The 20,258-nt window shown below is 39.8% G+C and overlaps 1 protein-coding gene across 1 annotated transcript; it reads left to right on the plus strand.

Moving 5' to 3' along the window:
• Nucleotides 1-593: 593 nt before the first annotated feature.
• RRAGC (Ras related GTP binding C) lies at nucleotides 594-19,925 on the plus strand. The gene is made up of 7 exons (XM_007947610.2): nucleotides 594-827; nucleotides 2,646-2,849; nucleotides 3,942-4,141; nucleotides 5,687-5,801; nucleotides 7,723-7,865; nucleotides 11,386-11,534; nucleotides 19,774-19,925. The coding sequence occupies exons 1-7, from the start codon at nucleotides 594-596 to the stop codon at nucleotides 19,923-19,925; spliced, it is 1,197 nt and encodes a 398-aa protein (XP_007945801.1).
• Nucleotides 19,926-20,258: the final 333 nt, after the last annotated feature.

The following is a 20,258-nucleotide window of genomic DNA, read 5'->3' on the forward strand; positions in this document are numbered from 1 at the left end:
CACTTCGTATCTCGTTCCGATACTACTTACGCAGAGATAAGTCTGTGAACCTTCGAGCATCTTGAGGGCAGGCAGGGTCTGAGTCGATTCCAGTTTTGTGCTCCTTGGTACCCAGGATATCGTAGGCATCGTATTGGCTGGGCGAGTACGTTTGGACGAGTAGTCTTTCTCCGCCAAAATGCCCAGAAAGCATCCCCACCGGTGTGATCTCTGGAGTACAGTAGAAGACAAGGGAGCGGTGAGGGGTGCGGAGTGTGGCTGGGCAGGACAGAGGTGGTGGCTAGGGCAGAGAGGGCCGCGAGCCTGAGCCGAAAGGCGCGGCGGGTCCGGGCCACCCTCCTCGTGACTCCTCCTCCTCCCCCTCCAAGGCTTCCAGTCAGGTGATTCCGAGCACGTGACGGGGCACCACCTACCCTGCTGTTCTCGAGTGGCAGCTCGGACCGCCAATGAAGGGCTGAACCTTGTCTCCGAGCCTATGAGAGCGGGGCTCTAGGGGGCGGGCCGGACGGTGGTGGCGGCTGCCGGGGGAGGCGGCGGCGGCGGCCTGGCTTGGCCTGGCATGTCAGGGCGCGGGCGGCGGCAACTCTAGCACCATGTCCCTGCAGTACGGGACGGAGGATGCGCCCCTCGCCGGGAGTTACGGCGCGGCAGACTCGTTTCCAAAGGACTTTGGTTATGGCGTGGAGGAGGAAGAGGAGGCGGCAGCCGCGGGCGGCGGGGTTGGGGCGGGGGGCGGTGGAGGCTGTGGCCCGGGGGGCCCTGACAGCTCCAAGCCGCGGATCCTGCTCATGGGGCTCCGGCGCAGCGGCAAGTCCTCCATACAGAAGGTGAGTGGGTCCGCGCCGGTCCCCTCCGCCCCTCCCCCTCCCCGGGGTCTCAGGTGGCCGCCGGGCGGGGGAGGCCCCTGAGGAGGGCGGCGGCCAGGGGGTGGCCTGTTCCACTGCACTTTCTCTTCTCCTCTTGGGAGGGCAGAGCTCCAGGCGCGCCCCGGTGCGAGGATCCCGACCTCTGAGTGAGTACACGCCCAAGTCAGCTGAGGCGAAGTAGATCCCTGAAGGCGAAACTGGCTGGAGGGAGGCAGGTGCCGGATAGCACTGCCCAAGACCTCCGCCTCCTGGGACCCCAGCTTTTGTGTCATTGACGAAACAGAGATGTTCTGTCCAATTTTAACTTGGAGAACTTCATGGACATTCTTCCCTGCCCTGTTTTTATTTGTCCCTCTCAGTTCAGGTGACATAGGTTTGCAGGCCCCATGGAGCAGCGTCAGGAAGAGTTGTGACTAAGTCACTGGTCATATTAGTGCTTGATCTGCTACTAATATGAAGGAGACTTTAACTATATTGGAATTGAGTATTACTGTACCTGTTTTAGGAGCGCTGGTATCATAATGCCCAAGGCACTTGACGGCGGCTCTGGTAGCATAGTGCCTAAGGCACCTGACTGCTAACCAGAAGGCTGGCGGTTCAAACCCACCAGCCACTCCTCGGAAGGAAGATGGGGCAATCTATTCCGTGGTGATACTGCCTCGGAAACCTAATGAGGGGTCGCTATGAGTTGGGTCCCACTCAATGGCACATAACAACAACAACATATCTGTTTTAGTACTTACATGTTGTTAAGACTTTATTTTGCAGACTGACTTCAATCGGAGGGCTATACGCTTTTTTGTAAGGGAGAAAGAGAGGCAAGTTTGATTTGCCATCAGCCATCCCCTTTACACGAGTCACTTGGTAGTAAAACTAATATCGTCAAATACTTGGTCTTTTGCTCTTTTTACTCAGTTGCAAAAGTTTTCCCAGAATAAATCTCTGTGATATTTTGTAAATGTGATGTTTTAAAAAAGTAGCCCTCTTCTCTATTTATTGTATTACTACTACTGTGTTTTATTGATCTTGGTTTTCATCTTTACAGTAAAATGTAAGCACCTTTATGGTAGGTTTTTAGAAAACTGATTTTTATTCTTCTCATTGTTACTCACTGACTGAACCTGGTTAGTAAGTGTCCATTTCTGTTTCCCAGACAGTAACAGTCAGCAGAGGAAATTAGTTTTATGTTAGGATTGCCTGGAGTGTAATTACTGTGATCATTAACAATTGCCTTTACTGTTCTCTTCTCTTGGGTGCTGTATTTTCTCTGTCAGCTCCTACGGTGCCCCTCCTCTCCCTATTCATTGACATTTATCACTTTCTACTGCTCTTGTTTTATTTCTTTCACAAGGATGCAAACTCAGTGAGAGCAGATTCCAGGTTAGTTTTGTTTTTGAGTATTTTTAGAAGATAATACTTCCTCAACTTCAGCTATAGAGCTTTCATAACTTAGAGCAGATTTTGACAGAATTAATACAATTTCACAGAAAAAAAAAAAAGTGGAGATGAGAGATAACTGAATATAATATAGAGAAAATTGCAGAAAGATATCCACTCCGAATGACTTAAATAGAAGATAGTTTGATGTATTCTTTCTTATCACCATTACATAAAAGGATGATGAGAGTACTAATGAACACACTATTAAATTTTTATTTCATATAAAATTTTTGCTATAGGATCAGATTCTTCAAATTATCTTGTTGATTAAGGGCTGAGTTTTAAACTTTAAACACTAACATTTAAGAAAATAATAAAATTCTCTTTTTCTTTTTTCAGGTGGTGTTTCATAAAATGTCACCCAACGAGACCCTCTTTTTGGAAAGTACCAATAAGATTTATAAAGATGACATCTCCAACAGCTCTTTTGTGAATTTCCAGATATGGGATTTTCCTGGGCAAATGGACTTTTTTGACCCAACCTTTGATTATGAGATGATCTTCAGGGGAACAGGAGCATTGATATATGTCATTGATGCACAGGTAGTTAGGAATAATGATGCTTACTTCTGAACTTCCTTGATGGCAGAAGATGTAGAAACAACAGAAAATGTTTTCTTTATCTTGTACTTCTTGAAGCTTATTTCTTTGCCAGTAGACTCCTTAAACAGTATAAGAGATGGAATCACAGAGGTGCTTTGGGAGCAGACATCCCACTGTGCAAGTACAAAATACCAGATGATCCAGAGAGGGTTTACATCCTAGGGTCCTAATTAATGAGCACTGCTGTAGACTTCCACTTTTACTGGTAAATAGTAGGTGTTGCGGAATGTTACTAACTGGAGTAGTAGTGACCTCACTCCCTGCAAAGATCCCATCGATGCCCATAATAGAAGGAGGGCTATGAGGTCTGAGTCAGTAAATATTAAATAAAAAACTCACTGCCGTCGGTTGGATCCGATTCATAGCGACCCTTCCTTGAGTTTCCAAGGCAGTATCTCTATAGTAGTAGACTGCCCAGTCTTCCTTCCAAATAGTTTCTTTAATTGCCCGAAATGTGTTCAGCCCAACAAGCATTTATTGAGGGCCTACCATGTGATAGGTACCCAGATGAATGAGACATGGCCCCTGTCCTTAAGAAGCTTATGTTTTATAAACTTATACATTAGGTATGCTTTCTGAGTGATAGGCTCTATAATGGGCGCTTTCACATAAATAGTGTAATTTAGTTTGATCTTTGTGATACTGGGAGGTTGGTACTGTGATTCTAGTTTTACAGATGAGTAAACTGAGATCACAGCAACTTGCTAAAAGTCACATACCTAATAAATGGTGACTGATAAATAGAGCTGCGATTACTTGAAAAAAATTTGTTGTAAAGAAATATACATTTCCTTTTTATATTATCAGTATTAAAAATTGTAGGCATTAACTTGGTAATTGATTTTTTTTTTTGAGAAATTGAAAAGCTGTTAAGTGGTGTAAGTTAATGTATTATAAATGTTTGAATACTTGTGTGCAATTAGGGTAATGTATTTTTTGTGGTTGGGGAAAGAGGTGGTTTGAGGCTTACTTAACTTATTACTTGACTTTCGTAAGATTTCATTTTAAAAGCTATTTTGTTCTGACTTACAGGATGACTACATGGAGGCTTTAACAAGACTTCACATTACTGTTTCTAAAGCCTACAAAGTTAACCCAGACATGAATTTTGAGGTTTTTATTCACAAAGTTGATGGTCTGTCTGATGATCACAAAATAGAAACACAGAGGGACATTCATCAAAGGGCCAATGATGACCTTGCAGATGCTGGGCTAGAAAAACTCCATCTTAGGTAACAACGTGTATTTGATACAAGAGCCCTGAAAAATGTGTAAATGTAGTCCCATCTCTGTCCTTACTAACACTTTTCCCCAGTATTCCCCAGTCCTTCCGGTTCTCTTTATCCCTTGTCCATATGCCTTTCCAGGACATCCCACCCCAGTGGTAATCACCATTCTTTCCCTTAGGTCCCTTCAGGGCTCTGTGCCTTGTTAACCTCAGTAGAGTTTAGCATCAAGCTTTTATTATGTCCTTGCAAGCTCCATTCAATTTCCACTCTCCAGAAACTCAACTTCCTTAAATGTCCTGTGCATCCTAAAATCTTGTGAATTCTCCCTACCTCAGTCTACTTCCATGCCTCACAGATCCTGCAGGCCCTTCTCACTTTAACTTTTTTGCATAAAGGAATCACTGCTCCTTTCTCCCTTGTACCTGTGGGGATCATCTTGGTGTTACCTGTTTCAGTGCTCTAACCTCTAGAGTAGAGCCCCCATCTTGCATGGTGGGTTAGATTCTTAAGTTAGCTCCTTGAAAGTATCGTAAAATTGCTTATGAAGGTGTGGTATGCACAGTTCTGTGTTTCTGACTTTGTAATATGTATGTATAAATGTATAATGGGTACAGCTATGTAAAATATATAATGAAGAGTTTAGTTACTGAGTGAAAAAGCAGGTAAAATTGTCCATGCTATTTAAATTGTTAAAGGTCTTTCTCAAGTATGTGTTTTGTTAAATCTACGTGTGTTACTTCTCCACTGCATCCTTTTAGGCCTCCAGACTCCTGTTCTGTTTTCTATAGGGCTTCAGCCCCCATCTACCTTAATATGTTATTTACATAAATTCCAAGCATCAGTTTTATTCGTTTATTTAGCACTGCTCAGGGCAGTGGGCTGACAGATGTGAGCAAGACCAATAGAGTCTCTGCCATCATGGAGCTTACATTCTGATGAAGGAGACATAAAGCCCTTGTAAATAAATATAGTGTAATTTTACATTCAAAATAAATATATATGCATTATATATAAATGTAGTGCATATATATATATATGTGTATATATATATATCTATTATCCAAGTGCTTGTCAGTGCTGTAAAGAAAAATAAATTAGGGGGAAGGGAGACAGTTTTCAGTAGGGTGGTCAGGAAAGAACTCTGAGGAGATAACATTTTAGTAAATACTTGAATTATATTCTTATGTAATAAATGTCACATACCTCCTCTGAGCTTTCTCTGGGTTTTTATTTTTGGCCTCTTTTCAGTTATGTACTTGAAAAACCAAGCTTTTCTGATTATTTTGCAAAGACTTTGGTAAATGTTCAAGTTTCTGGAGCTGAAAATACTTCTTTGGGTACTACTTCAGTGGCCCTCAGTAAAGGGATGGATAGCCACAAGCTGGGTGGCAAATGGCAGTTGTCATCCTGGATGATGGGGATGGTGGACAAGATAAAGAGGCTTTATTTGAACTTACTGAAATCAACTGTTTTGAGACTTAAAATTTTATAAATTATGATAGTTGTTGCTGAACTTATTTTTCAAATAAACTGTATTGTGTTTTTCAGCTTTTATTTGACTAGTATCTATGATCATTCAATATTTGAAGCCTTTAGTAAGGTGGTACAGAAACTCATTCCACAACTGCCGACCTTGGAAAACCTATTAAATATCTTTATATCAGTAAGTGAGCTATTCATTTCCATTGAATTTATTTGTGGTGTCAAGTTCTCCAAAAATGCCCAGAATTATTATTTTCTGAATTCTTTCCTTAGTACTCACCCTTTCTGTTGTAAAATTCACTGATGAAAAATTTTCTCATGCTTCCTTAAATTAGATAACATCTTAGTGGCATGTGCTTCCTAAAGGAAAAGTAGCAACTGGAAAAACTGGGTTTGGAAATTCATCTCTGCCTTGTTAGAGGTTACATTGAAAAACAGATCCTTTCTTTGCTAAATGTAATCTTGTATCTTATTTTACATTTTTGTTTTGAGGATTCAGCATAATACAAAAGTATATCCCTCCAATAAATTTAAAATTTGGCCATTGTATCTTCCAAAACTTGCTTTGAAAAAGGATTCAGTGTGTGGTTATCCCCAGGTAGACTATATTTTGGCCTTTGGGTTATGTTAGATGTTGACATCAAGCTGTAACTCTTTTAGGGTTTATTAATTGCCACATAAAGCCTTTCTCGTAGCAAGGCCATTCAAATTAGAGATTGATTATTTTAACAAAAAAGGATTATTGAAAATGTACATTTCAATGTAACAGGTTTGGTTTTAGGAGATTTTTAAAATATTGAAAATTTAAAAAATATTTTGGTATAGGGTCTTGGAAAATAACTCATTTAAATAGAAAATAGGAATGATCTTAGTTATATAAAAAGACAAGGAAAGGCAAATGTATAGAGAACAAAGTATAGAAGAAATGGGCAGATGAATTATTTGTAATTGTTGTCAGCCTATAAAAGGTTGAATTGGCAAAAGTTGTATGATAGATATATGTACAACAATGACACCCCCCCCCCCCAAAAAAAAAAAAAAAAGAATATCTGCTGAGGGGCTACTTCTATACAACCAAACACCTCATGGGATTTGGTTTCTTGGTTTGGAGGTTCAGGGTCATGGTTACTTGGGACATCCCAATTAATTGGCCTAATAACATGTTTAGTGCTTCTGTTCTACTTCCTAGTTCTGAGGTCTTAAAAGTTTGCAAGTGGTCATCCAAGGCACAAAGATTGGTCTTTATTTACCTGGAGCCATAGAGGAAGAAAGGAGGGTTAGGAATAGAAGGAAGATATGGAATGTGTGGCTGATTGCCTCCATGAACAACTGCCTCCTTTGCCATGAGACTAGAAGAACTAGATAGTGCCCGGCTCCCCTGTTACTGAACATTTTAATCAAAGATTCTATAGAAGAATCCTGATCAAAAGGGGGAAAAGCGGAACTGAATTTCAAATTCTAATGGACTCCAGATTTCTTAGAGCCACGAAGGCTGGATGAACCCCTGAAACTATTGCTCTGTGATAATCTTGAAACCTTAAAAAAAATATCCACTGAAGTTTTAAAACCAAATAATAGTTTAGGTTAACTAGTAAAAGAGAGAAAATGACTGCCTTGAGCTTTATGCTCTCGTAAGAACTATCTATTTGGGATCACATTGACAATAGGAACTTTTGAAAGATTAGGTAAGAACCTTAGGGGCAGTTAATTTATGTTACTGGGGGAAGAATAACTCAGAAAAGAAGGGCGAGAATGGTTGTACAACTAACTCAAAGAATGTAATCAGTGTCACTGAACCGTGCATGTAGAAACTGTTGAATTTGCATATGTTTTACTGTTTTCTTAACAAAAAATAAATAAATTTTGAAAAAGTAGAAGGAGAAAAAATAAATTTGGTGCAATTATGCCAGTAAATGAGAGTAGTAAAAGAACTCTATTTTTAATCCTTGGATAATAGAAATAACCAAGTACCATTTGATTTTTGGTATTGGATTGTATGGTTAAAAATGACTGGGTGTTATTCAGTGATTCAGAATCTCTGAGAATATGCAGATTAAGATTCTTAAATGAACTGAACACTTCACCAATTTTGTTTTTCCAAGAATTCAGGTATTGAAAAAGCTTTTCTCTTCGATGTTGTCAGCAAAATCTATATTGCAACAGACAGTTCCCCTGTGGATATGCAATCTTATGAACTTTGCTGTGACATGATTGATGTTGTAATTGATGTGTCTTGTATATATGGGTAAGTTGTTTAACTTATTTCTGCAAGATCTCAGACAAGTAGAAAACTATAAGTGGAATTTGTTGGGGGCAGGTACTGTATAAAGTGGAATAGATGTGACCATAATGCTTCAATTTGGAGTATGATTTCTCCTTAGGTGGACTGCTGAGTATAACTCCTTCAGAGAGGATAGATAGAGCAGTTAAAAAGTATGACTAGTACTGTGCTTGTTTATCACTGAATGTTTCTTCTGCATTATTTGGGGGTTTGCACTGTACCTTCTAAATATGAAGGAGCTCTGGTGGTGCAGGGAGTAAGGCATTTGGCTGTTTACCAGAAGGTCGGCGGTTCAAACGTACCAGGTGCTCTGCAGAAGGAAGATGAGGCAGTCTACTTTTGTAAAGATTTACAGGCTTGGAAACCCAGAGGAAGTCACTGTGAGTCAGAATCTACTCAGTGGTAGTGGGTTTGGTTTTTTGGTTTTCTAAATGTAGGTAGATAAACAAAAACAAACAGATTAAAAAAAAAACAGATCATTTGTTAAGATGGTCTGCATAACAAAGTAAGTACTGATTCCTAATTTAATCTTAAGACTTTGAAAGGGGGATCCTTAATCTTTCAGAGAGCAAAGAAGTTAAAGATTTGACTCATACTGTAAAGTTCAGGGAGCTGAATGGCGTAGAGCCTAAGGCATTTGACTGTTAACTAGAAGGCTGGTGGTTCAAAACCACCAGCCACTCCTCGGAAGGAAGGTTGGGCAATCTACTTCTGTAGTGATACTGCCTTGGAAACCCAAGGAGGGGTCGTTATGAGTCGGGGCCGACTTGCTGGCAGTGAGTTTGGTTTTTGGTTTTGTCTAAGGTTCAAAAAATAAGTCTCTCAAAGTAAGGTCTTCCTTTATGTAAGTTCTCGAAATTCTACGCAGAAATTTATAAATACCAGCAAACAAGTGATTTTGTAGAATAGCTCAGAGGATGAGTCAGAACTTTGGAGAATTACTGGCATTTCAAAAGGCCGTACCCTCAGTACCCTCTAATAGTCCTGATTCCCCTAATATATTAACATCAGGTTCCCCAAGGTGCTTTCTGACATTGACTTGCTATTGCTCTCTGATGCTTGTGTTCTCTGCTGTTCCTGTCTTGGCTCTGCTTAGTCTAAATTCACCTCTCATCTTTCTGTCCTTACCCTTCACCTTGATTTCTGCCAGATTTGTCAGTGTCTTTCTCTAACTGCTTCTGAGTAGGAGAATGCACGTGTCTTACCTGTTCTTTATCTATTTCTATCTTCACATCATAGTTTTAGCAGGTTATTTTATCTCTCATTATACTATATTATGCTCCGTTTTGCCCTGCTGGCAGCCATTAGGGTATGCAGCCACTACCTATGGTTCCTCTTGGTCATGATCTTCCTGCCTTTGCCTAGGCATATTTTGGCTGAGTTTTAGATAAGCATGTTTTCCTAATAGTCTTAAAAATGATTAAAACAGCTAAACATAGAAAGCAAATACTACACGTTAAAGACACTTCCTGAACATGCTTTTTAAGATCATTAGGATATTTTCATTCTTAATTTTATTAATCACAGCCAAATCAAGTCTGTCTGATCTCCCTACTTAAAATGTACTTGTTTTCTTTCTTTCTTATGTTAGCATGCAATTCAAGATCATAGATGTTGGTTTGATGTTAGAAGCTTTACAGCTGCTAGCTATGACTACTGGCTTAGAGCATCAGTGATCTACTTAGGGCATTTAACTGTAAGCTGAGAACACAGAGCACTTATAACTTCCTCTTCTCCTGTCAGAAGGAAGTAGTTTTCTTTCATACTCTTAAAGTAAACGACACCACCTTCCTTACCACCCAGCCTTCCCAAATCAGTTTATACAGGCATACTTTGTTTTATAGTGCTTTGCATTTTTGCGCTTCAGATACTGCATTTTTTACAAATTGAAAGTTTGCGGCAACCCTGTGTTGAGCAAGTCTGTGCCATTTTTACACCACCATGTACTTGCTTCTTGTCTCTGTGTCACATTTTGATAATTCTCACACTGTTTCAAACTTTTCATAATGCTATTGCACACTTAATAGACTACAATATAGTGTAAACATAACTTTTATGTGCATTGGGGAACCAAAAAATTTATGTGACTTGCATTATTGTGATATTCACTTTATTGAGGTGGTCTGGAACCAAACCCAAAATATCTGTGAGGTATGCCTGTATTTTATTTACACTGGCTAGGAAAGGTAGTGGAAATTGCACAGAATTGAATGAAAAACCCTAAGTTTGAGTCCTGGCTTTGTCAGGATAAGAGATCTTGAGGAAATCACTTTACTTTTATTGAACTTCTGTTTCTATGTCTTTGAAAGGGGTGTAGTCCCTCTTATTTATATTCATTTAGGTTATACTTTGACTTGTTCCAGAAAGGATTAAAAGTGGTTAAATGGGGCTGTAGTAATAAGTACTTCTCTCAGGGTTGCTGTGAGGATCAATTAATGTGCTGTGAGGATCAATAAATGGTTTTAAAAATCAACTCCCCTCTCCTGTTCATTAAAAAAATACATAGAAAATATGGAGAAGTGAAAACAGGAGAAAAAAGCCGTTGTTCCACTATCAAAGACGACTACTGCTAACAGTGCCACTCCTCCCCATGCATTTTCTGGAGGGAGTGGAGGAATCTAAAAGAAACCCTGGTGCAGTGGTTAAGTACTCAGCTGCTAACCAAAAGGTCAGCAGTTGAAACCTACCAGCTGTTCCATGAGAGAAAGATGAGGCAGTCTGCTTCTGTAAAGATTACAACTTTGGAAAGCCCATGGGGCAGCTCTACGTTGTCCTGTAGGGTTACTGGAAGATGGGATCAAGTTGATGGCAACAGGTTTTAGGGGAATTTAAAGGGCAATTTTGACAACTTTTAATTCCTAGCAATAGCTAGATTACCTTTAGATTTTTACGAAGAGTATATCTGAAATGCCTCTCATAGCCCATCTCAAAAGCTGTTGATTTTTTTAGCTGGGAAAGTTCTTGTGTAGTCTGAGAATTTTCCTGTTTTTGTGAAGAAGCAAAAACATGTTTTCTGAGAAAATGCGTGATTGATTTGGCATATAGAATATGCCCTGCAGGAACTTACCTAGGTGATAGATCCCAGAGGGGCCTGTGACCTGAGGAAACTAAAGAAAGGCACATCAGCTGGGCCTGTACAGTTAGGACGGTTAGTAACCCCATTGGGCAAAATGTTAAAAATGTCATTTCCCTGGTTAAGCACTACTTATGTTTTCACTTTTTTTCTCCAAATGCCTATCTGTAATAATAAACAATATGTAAGGAGATCATGGTAGTGGTGGTGTTTTTTTTTTTTTCCCTAAATATGGATCCCTGAGGTTCTGTGTTTGGGAGTCCTACACGTAAATGACAACCCTGTTCCAAAGTATTTAACCTGATATTTTTCATTTGGGAAACTGGGTAGTAAGACTTGGTATAATTGCCAGTTAAATGTAACAATGCTTTTTTGGGGAATTTAAAGTGAAAAATACTTTCTTTTAAATAGGTTAAAGGAAGATGGAAGTGGAAGTGCTTATGACAAAGAATCTATGGCAATTATCAAGCTGAATAATACAACTGTCCTTTATTTAAAAGAAGTGACTAAATTTTTGGCACTGGTCTGCATTCTTAGGGAAGAAAGCTTTGAACGAAAAGGTAATGGCATTTTAAAAAGTTATTCTTACATAAAGTTCTTTGTCATAATTTTTTAGGTCCTTGAACACAACAGAAAATAATACCATAGCATTAGACACATGTTCATTTTTACAACAAAACAAACAAAAAAGCTCAAACTGTTTTTGCCCCTTCTCATCCAAGTATAGTCTAGACTTTTCCTTCCTTCTGTAGACTTTTTTTGGGGGGGGTTCTCTTCAGAGGAATGCCTGGGTGGTGCAAACGGTTAAGTGCTTGACTACTAACTGAAAGGTGATGGTTTGAACCTACCCAGGAGCACCTTAGAAGACACTGGTGATCTGCTTCCAAAGGGTCACAGCCTTGAAAACTTTGGGGCAATTCTGCACACGTACGGTGTTGCCATCAGTCGGAATTGCTGCTGTGGCAACTGATCTTTCTTACTTCAGATCCTTTCATTGTGTGTTTAACACTGTAATTTTGGGTCCATCTAAATCAATCTTCTGAAACTGTTCTTTGAGAGGTGACCAGGTTACCTTCTTCCTGCATTCAGTGCCCTTTTCCTATCTGTAACCTCTTCAGTCTTTTGAGGCGGGGGGTCATTCCTCCTTCAAGCTTGCTTTTCCCTTTGCTTTTCTGAAGCTCTTTTGTCATGAGTGTTCTTCAGAGCCAAATCTTTCTGCTCACTTCTTTACTAATTCTTTTGGTCAGCTCACCCAGTCCATGACTTTGGTTAATCTTCTCTATTTGACTGATTGAAAAATTCATGTTTCCAGCTCAGCCTTAAGCCTGTGTTCCAGTGTCATGTTTGGAGCTGTTAGTACGATACCTTCACTTAAATATTTTGTTCTCTCGTCCACACTGTCAAAAACTAATTATTTTACCCTCTATTTCATTACTCTCCTGGTTACCCTGTTTATGTCTCTTGTGATGCATTTCTTGTATGTCTAAGCTTAGATGTCTTATGTTGTTGTTGTTGTTATGTGCCGTCGAGTCAAACGCGACTCACAGTGACCCCTCCTTGGGTTTCCGAGGCAGTATCACTACGGAAGTAGGATCGCCCAACCTTCCTTCCGAGGAGTGGCTGGTGGATTTGAACCGCCAGCCATCTGGTTAGCAGGCAAGTGTCTTAGCCACTATGCTACCAGAGCTCCCAGATGTCTTATAGTCAGATAGTAATCTTCTTGCTGGAGGGACCCTTGGAGATGGTTTTACAGGGGTGCATTAGTGTTCTCCCATTTTCCTCCTGTGTTGCTTCCATTGAATTTTCACCAAATCTTAACATTTGTTACTTGGAACTATTTCTTGATTTCTTTCTCATTTCCTCTGTTGACTCCAGTTCAGGTCTTCCTCTCTCTATGCCTGTGGTGATGCAGTAACTTCCTACTTGATGTTATTCAGGCATTTAGCAAGTATACATTGAGTGCTTAGTAGGATCATCTTTTATTCTAAAGACAGACTAGTTTTTAGAAAATTACTTTTATTGTGTTATTTAACTACTTCAGGATCTGTAGTAATTCTGTTATTTACTTCAGCAAGTTCTACCTTTTCTACCTGAGTTTTTAATGGAATATTTCAGATATATAAACCATTTTCGATGAAAGGAAAATGTGTGTGTATTCACCTTTGAGGTTAAGAAATAAAACATTGCAAATAGAGTTGAAGTCCTCTGTATTTCTCTCAGTTGAAATCCCTTCTTTCACGCTATGCTGAATTTAGTGTGTTGTTTTTTCCATGCATGATTTATTCTCTTCATAGAGTGTTATGTAGAGAGTATTGTGTATCTTTACATAAATGGTATCAAAATGGATGTAGTTTTCTACAACTTGCTTATTTCCTCCCATTCAAAGATGTTTTTGAGATTTATCTATATTGATAACATGGAGCTCCAGTCATTCATTTTCACTGTCATGTAGTATTCTATTGGTTGACTGTACCACCATTTATCTTCTTGTTGCTAGACATTGAGCTTCTTTTTTAAATTGCAGTAATTCTGCAACAAATGTTCATGAACAAGTCTGCCTTTGCACATGTGGAGTGCAGTTTGTCAGTCTGGTAGGTGTGAAATGTTCATTTGGTTTTAAGTGTTACTTCTTTAATTACTAGTTAGGGCAAGTCTTTTTTCATGGAAAGCACCTTTGTGTGACAGTTTTGGGTTTCTTGGGTAATTTACCTGTTCATATACCTTTGTCTTTTTTGATTCTTAGGAGTTATTTTTCTCCGTTCTAGTCTTTTTTTTTTTTTTTAGTTAGTAGCTTCTCTTTTTATTTTTGATAAAGTCTTTTTTTTTTTTTTTTTTCCCGTTCTAGTCTTTTAAGTTTTTTTTTTTTTAATAACTTGTGTGTGTGTGTGATTTGGGCAAAGGTTTACAGAGCAAATTCATTTTCCACCCAATATTTCATACATATTTTGTTTCATGACATTGACTGCAATCCCTATAATGTAATACCTCTTTTCCCACTTCTTTTGGTTACCCTTTTTCCTGTGTCCTTTCCTATGCATTCCTGCCCCCTGAGCTGTCTCCCTGTGCAAATGCTTCCCTTCTGGTCTCCCATGCTTGATTGTTCTAAGGAATGTACCTACCTGGTGTAAATGTTCACCTTATGTGGTAGTTAAATTTGTGTGTCAACTTGGCCTGGTTCAGTGGCTGGGCAGCTGGATGTAGTATTCCTCATGATGAGACTGGTAATCACCTCCGTGGTGGAATCTGCTGTGAGCAGCTGAGTAGCTATCTGCCTTAGGGATGTGGTCTGCTTCCTGTATATAAGGAGAAGCCATGAGGAATGGTCTCTAGCTTATGGCACGCTTGAACGCTGCATGTAGCTGTGTTGTTCAGCAGCCTGCCATGCTCTGCTGATCTTGGGACTTTCAATGGACTTGAATTAATGGCCTGCTGTGTGGTTTGGTAACATCCGGACTGTGCCTTTTTACTTGTTAACCTTGGGCTTGTCAGCCTTGGCAGCCAGCAGCTGAATGAAGAAAAGCCTCTAGGTTTAGTAGGCTAGGAGCAGGAGGCAGAGCTTGAGGGGCTTTCACCTACCCCCTAGAGCCTGGCATTTTGAACTCGGACTGAAATCCTTCAAACTGTAAGAGAATAAATTCCTATTAGTTCAAGCATCACATTTGTGTTATCTTCTGTTAGAGTGGCACTAGGCAACCAAACACTTTATATGCCCGTCCATTGTTTGGCTGGAAGCTATGGGAGTGAGTTCAGTATCAGCCCTAAGGGTGACTAAGGGCCATAGTCTCAGGGGTTTCACCAGTATCTATCAAACCACTAAACCTGGTCCTTTTTTAAAATAATTTTTGAGTTTTGTTCCACAGTTTTCTTGCAATTTACCCAGGGTCACCTATTTTAACCCCTTTCCAAGTGGTTGATAGTGGCAGCTGGGCTCCATCTAGTTCTTCTGGTCCTTGGGGTCATGTAGGCTGAGGCTCACATGGTCTGCTAGTCTCTTGGACTAATTGTTGCCATGTGTCTTTGGTTTTCTTCATTGTTCTTTCTGGATGAGCAGAGACTCATTGTTGCATCTATATGTTTGTTTGCAAGCTTTTAAGACCCCTATCACTACTCACCAAAGTAGGTTGTAGAACAGTATGTTATGTCAGTTGAGCTTGATGTTTCCCACAACTATGGTCCCAAGCCTGTGGACCTAGTGACTTAACTCCCTCAGGCTGTTTGGCAGTGGCTAAGAAGTTACCATAAAGGATTGTTTGACTTTTGGTTACATAAATTGTCAGATACACACCAAAGTAGAGAGAGCAATACAATGACTCTCCATGTCCCCACTTCTGAGCTTCAGCAGTCATCACTGTATGTTCACTCTTGCTTCATGTATACTGTCTCCCTCACTAGATTATTTTTTTAACCCTTTGTTGTGGAAACTGTCAAATATATATTTTTTAAAATTAGAGAAAATAGGGTAATGAACCCCTTTGTACCCATCACTTAGAGTCAACAATTAGCAAAATAATAGCCAATCTTATTTCATCTCTATTCTTCTTTCCCTATTGTACTATTATTTTGAAGCAAATCATTTTGTCTGTCTGGATTTCAGTTTCTCTAGAAGATAGTACTCTTTTTAACACGTAACATTACTATTAATAAACTTGAAAGAATGAGCAGTTATTTCATACTATCAAATATCTGGTCAGTGCTAATGTTTCTCTGATTATCAGGTTTTTTTTTTTTTGAACAGTTTTTATAGAAGTTAATTTTAATGTAGTTGACTATATCAAAAATTTTCCTTTATAGTTTTTTTTTTTTTTTTTCTGAATACTAAGGACCACCTTAATCAGGCTCTAACCTAATTACTCTGATTAGATTTTCAGTACTTCCTACCAAGAATTCTTTGGTGCTTCTTTCTCCTGTCAGGCCAGTGTCTTTCCTGTCTCCCACCTGTTCTGTGTTCTCATTGTTAGCTTCCTGATTTTCCTTGTTTCTTGAGTAGCCAGATCTTGCCCATATACCCCAGAGTTCTGCCTTATCCATAAAGCTCTCACTGGATACATTTGTCCTGTACTTGGTCTTCCTTTCTATGGATTTCTTTCACCTTTGTGGTCAATTTGACATTAGCTGGTTTCTGACTTATTTCTGGTGTGTTGACTTTATGCCTCAGCTAGCATCTCCTTAAAGAAATGGCCCATAACTGCTGCTTATTTGGATCCATTGTAGCCTCTGTAGTGCTGTTCAGTAAGTACTTACTGACTTTTATCACATCAAATATAAATTATTGAAAATCACACCATGTTCAAGCACGCTGCACAGTGCATTTTAATATTTTGTTTTGGCCTTAATGTGAATTGAGTGATTTGAAAAGTTGGATGTCAGAGATGTTAATTTGGCCAAGGGTGGTGGTGGTGATTTTGCACATTTGTTTTCTAGTAGGACGTTGTGGTTGTAGATTTGTGATTTGCAGTTCTTATGATTGAGGAGGTTGCTGTCACTTCAGGGATTTTAAAATTGTAAGCAGTGTCTATCAGTTTGGTTTGGTTTGGCTATAAACCTAACCACAGTGGCAGTTTATTTCCTTCTTGCATCAAAGAAGTCTGGGGCAGCTAAGGCAGCTTCTTAGTATCATTGAGGACATAGGGCTTCTCCTTTACTCTGTCATTCTTAGCACAGGCTTCTATTTGCAAAGTCACCTCATGATCCAGGATTACTCCTGGGGCTCCAGCCATCTTATCCATATTCTGGATATTAAGAAGGAGCAAGGGTGGAGAAAAGAGTATGTCTTTTTCCTTTTAAGGAGATTTCACAGAAGTCCTACAACACTTCCACTTATCTCAGGGGTCAGAACTGGTCATGTAGCCAGACCTGACTACAAAGAAGGCTGGGAAGTGTAGTATTTTAGCTGAGCACAGATGTGCTCATCCAAAAATTGGGTTCTGTTTCTAAAGAAGGGAAGAATGGATATTTGGTAGGTAACCAGCCATTTCTGTCACAATGTAGAATCCATTATTCAGCCAAACTCTTGCATGATTTTGTTCCTGAAGCAGATACAGAGGGAGCTGCCTTGGCTGAAGGGGGGTGGGGTACAGGCTGCATGAAAGTCTGCCTCATGGACCTCTCTGGTGCCTCCCAGATGCAGGCTCTACTGAGCATAGAAAACAAACGAAACTCACTGCTGTTGAGTCGATTTGACTCATAGCGACCCCTCCTTGGGTTTCCCAGGTGGTATCTCTATGGAAGGTCGGGCAACCTACTTCCATAGTGATACTGCCTCGGAAACCCAAGGAGGGGTCGCTATGAGTTAACAACAACAATCTCTATGGAAGTAGATTGCCAAATCTTCCTTCTGAGGAGTGGCTGGTGGGTTTGAACCTCTAGCCTTCTGGTTAGCAGTCAAATGTCTTAGACACTATACCACCAGAGCACCCCTACTGAGCATAGTTTGTCCATTTATTGCTCTACTTGTTTTTGCCAGCTCTTCGTTGGCTACCCTGAAGAACTGCAAAAGGAAGAGCTTGATAATAATCCAAAAAGTATTTTACTTTGAATTTAGATTTTATTGTAAATTTACCTTCCTAATTGCTTTACTTGGATTAGTTGCTGGAGTTAGTCTGTATTTACTTAATGGAGCAAGGGTACAATTGAAACCTTTTGCACTGAGCACTGAAAGATTAAGGTGAGTCCCAACCTCAAACAATTTGGAACAAAAGCAATATTATAAACTAAGTGTCAGGAAGATGTCTAACACATTTCTTTTTCCTCTTCTGATACCTATTGAGACATTTTAGAAAAGATTAACTTTTTGATTTTGACCATTAGGTGATAAGTGGCAGGAAGAATAATACTATTGATGATAATAAGGCAGAAAATATCTGTGTTGTGACTTAGTTGAAAGTAACTTTCCTTTTCCTTCTATATGTGGTAATGATTTTTATGTGCTACTTTAGGTCTGTAGCCAATATTTAGAGTGGAAAGATGTCACCTGGCCATTTCAAGAGGTTCTGACTGGAAATGCTGAGGATCAGTGGTTCTCCACTGATTTAGAATATTAATTCTTAATTGTTTCTCTTTTGTTGGTTGATACCCTTTCCGTTGATTTAAATTTATGCATTATTTTTACTCCATATACCCAATAGTCATATATTCCAAAGCCACTGGACCACTTGAGTACATAAAGATTTATGTACCGCAAAGATTTGAGCAAGTGGAAACAATTATATTTTTATTTTGGATGTTTAGGAGTTGAGTCTAGAGATGACTTTTGCTGATAGTCATGTGTGGGACTGAACAAAGATTGGGAGACCGAGTATATGTCTGTGTAGGTGATGTGCAGGGGAAATGGAAAACCTATGCTGTTTTCCATGATATGCAAAACCAAACTCACTGCCATTGAGTTGGATCTGACTCATAGCAATCCCTCCTTGGGTTTCCGAGGCAGTATCACTATGGCAGTAGATTGCTTAACCTTCCTTCCGAAGAGTGGCTGGTGGGTTTCAACCGCCAGCCTTCTGGTTAGCAGTCTAATGCCTTAGGCACCACGCCACCAGAGATACAGTTATTATATATATATTTAAATGGACTTGGATTTTCAGCTCATTCCCACAATTATACTAACCCTCCCATCACCTGACCCAGAACTGATCATTTGATAGGCTCTCTATCCACACTTGATTATTTACCCATCCCTCACCTGTTAAGTGTGCTTACTCCATGATTCCAGTAATGCAGTGAAAGGCGGATCATGATTTGCCTTTCTGGAATTGAAGCTCTAGCACTCTTCCTCCATGGTGGAAAGGTGCAAATCACCTTTTCTAACTCCTGTACCTAGTTACTACTAAGAAATTACTTCACAGGGAAGAACGTGGCTTTTTATTTTTACTTTTTCCTTCATGTCTGCAAGTAAAACTTAGTGATTCCAGTTTTTTAAATTGTCCTCAACCCTAGGTAACCCTGATAAATTCTAACACCATTCAGATGGACCTGTCTTAATTTGTATCCAGTTTTAGTTTGTAAAGAGTCTTTCATTACCCTGAACCTTTTTTTCCCATGAGTTGAGATGTCCAGTTAATGGGAGTTTGTTTGAAAATTTTTTTTTGTACTAGCGAAGCATACTGAAACTTAAATTTTTCTCAGTAGTTGATTCTGTTGTGATTTATATTTATACAGAAGGCTGATTACATTTAGAATTTTAAAAATTCTTAATCTGTTGAATAATATCAAAACCAGTAACACTTGGTCCATTTTGATGATCCAGAGCCCATGTTTGTTGACCTCCTCCTTCAGTGTGTTCTGAGCAGCACATCTTAGTGACCCCAGATGCCATCTTAGAACTCTGTAACACACTGCTAACTCTTAGAGACCCTTCACTGCCAGGCCCTTTCTCTTTATGGGCTTGACCTGGAAAAGCCTGGACTCTGCTTCTGCCTGATTCTTTCCAGTCCTTTTTTGTGGATATATGAACATAATTGTTCCAGCCATTTTTACTGCTGGTCTTCACTGCCAACTTTCTTGTAATTTTTGTTAAAAATCAGATGAACAGAATGAAAGTATGTGAACAAAAATTAGGTATTGTATGTTATTTTCAAATCCCCTTTCCTCTCCCGCAGCCCACTATGTCCCCTGCCCATGCCCAGAGGTAACGACTGTTGCTAATTTGAGTGTAATATGATTTATCGTTTTTCTAACAGAACCCCTCAGTTCGGTGTATGTTTTTTGTATACCTATCAATTATTTTTTTCTGTCACCAAATGTTTCCTAGTATATGTTTCCACAGTTGACATTTAAGATGCCTGATATTTTTCTCTCTTACAGGTTTAATAGACTACAACTTCCACTGTTTCCGGAAGGCTATTCATGAGGTTTTTGAGGTGGGTGTGACTTCTCACAGGAGCTGTGGTCACCAGACCAGTGCCCCCAGCCTGAAAGCATTGACGCATAATGGCACGCCGCGAAATGCCATCTAGCCTGAACCACAGTGGTTGGGGCTCTGTGCCAGCTTGCTCTTCACTCCAGGGTCAGATGTCGCGTGCAACGGGACAAGGGAGCTGCCGCTTGTGGGAATCTGGTGCCTGTCCCACTAGAGACAAAGGGTAGAGTTTCTCATTTGGATGAAAACCCCTTCAACCAGTGGTGTACAACTGAAGCTACTCTCTCTCGCTCTCTTTTTTTTTAATGGCAAAAAGAATTGTAGAGACCACAGAACTCAAGTGTGTCTTTCCCCTCTTTTGGGGGTCCTACTTTAGTAGTTGGGCTCGTTGGACTTGGAGATGACACCAGTTACCCATCTTTGCCAGGGG

Source organism: Orycteropus afer, unplaced genomic scaffold, assembly GCF_000298275.1.
Source record: "Orycteropus afer afer isolate SDZICR_OR568_19922 unplaced genomic scaffold, OryAfe1.0 scaffold00192, whole genome shotgun sequence".
Lineage (NCBI taxonomy): Eukaryota > Metazoa > Chordata > Mammalia > Tubulidentata > Orycteropodidae > Orycteropus > Orycteropus afer.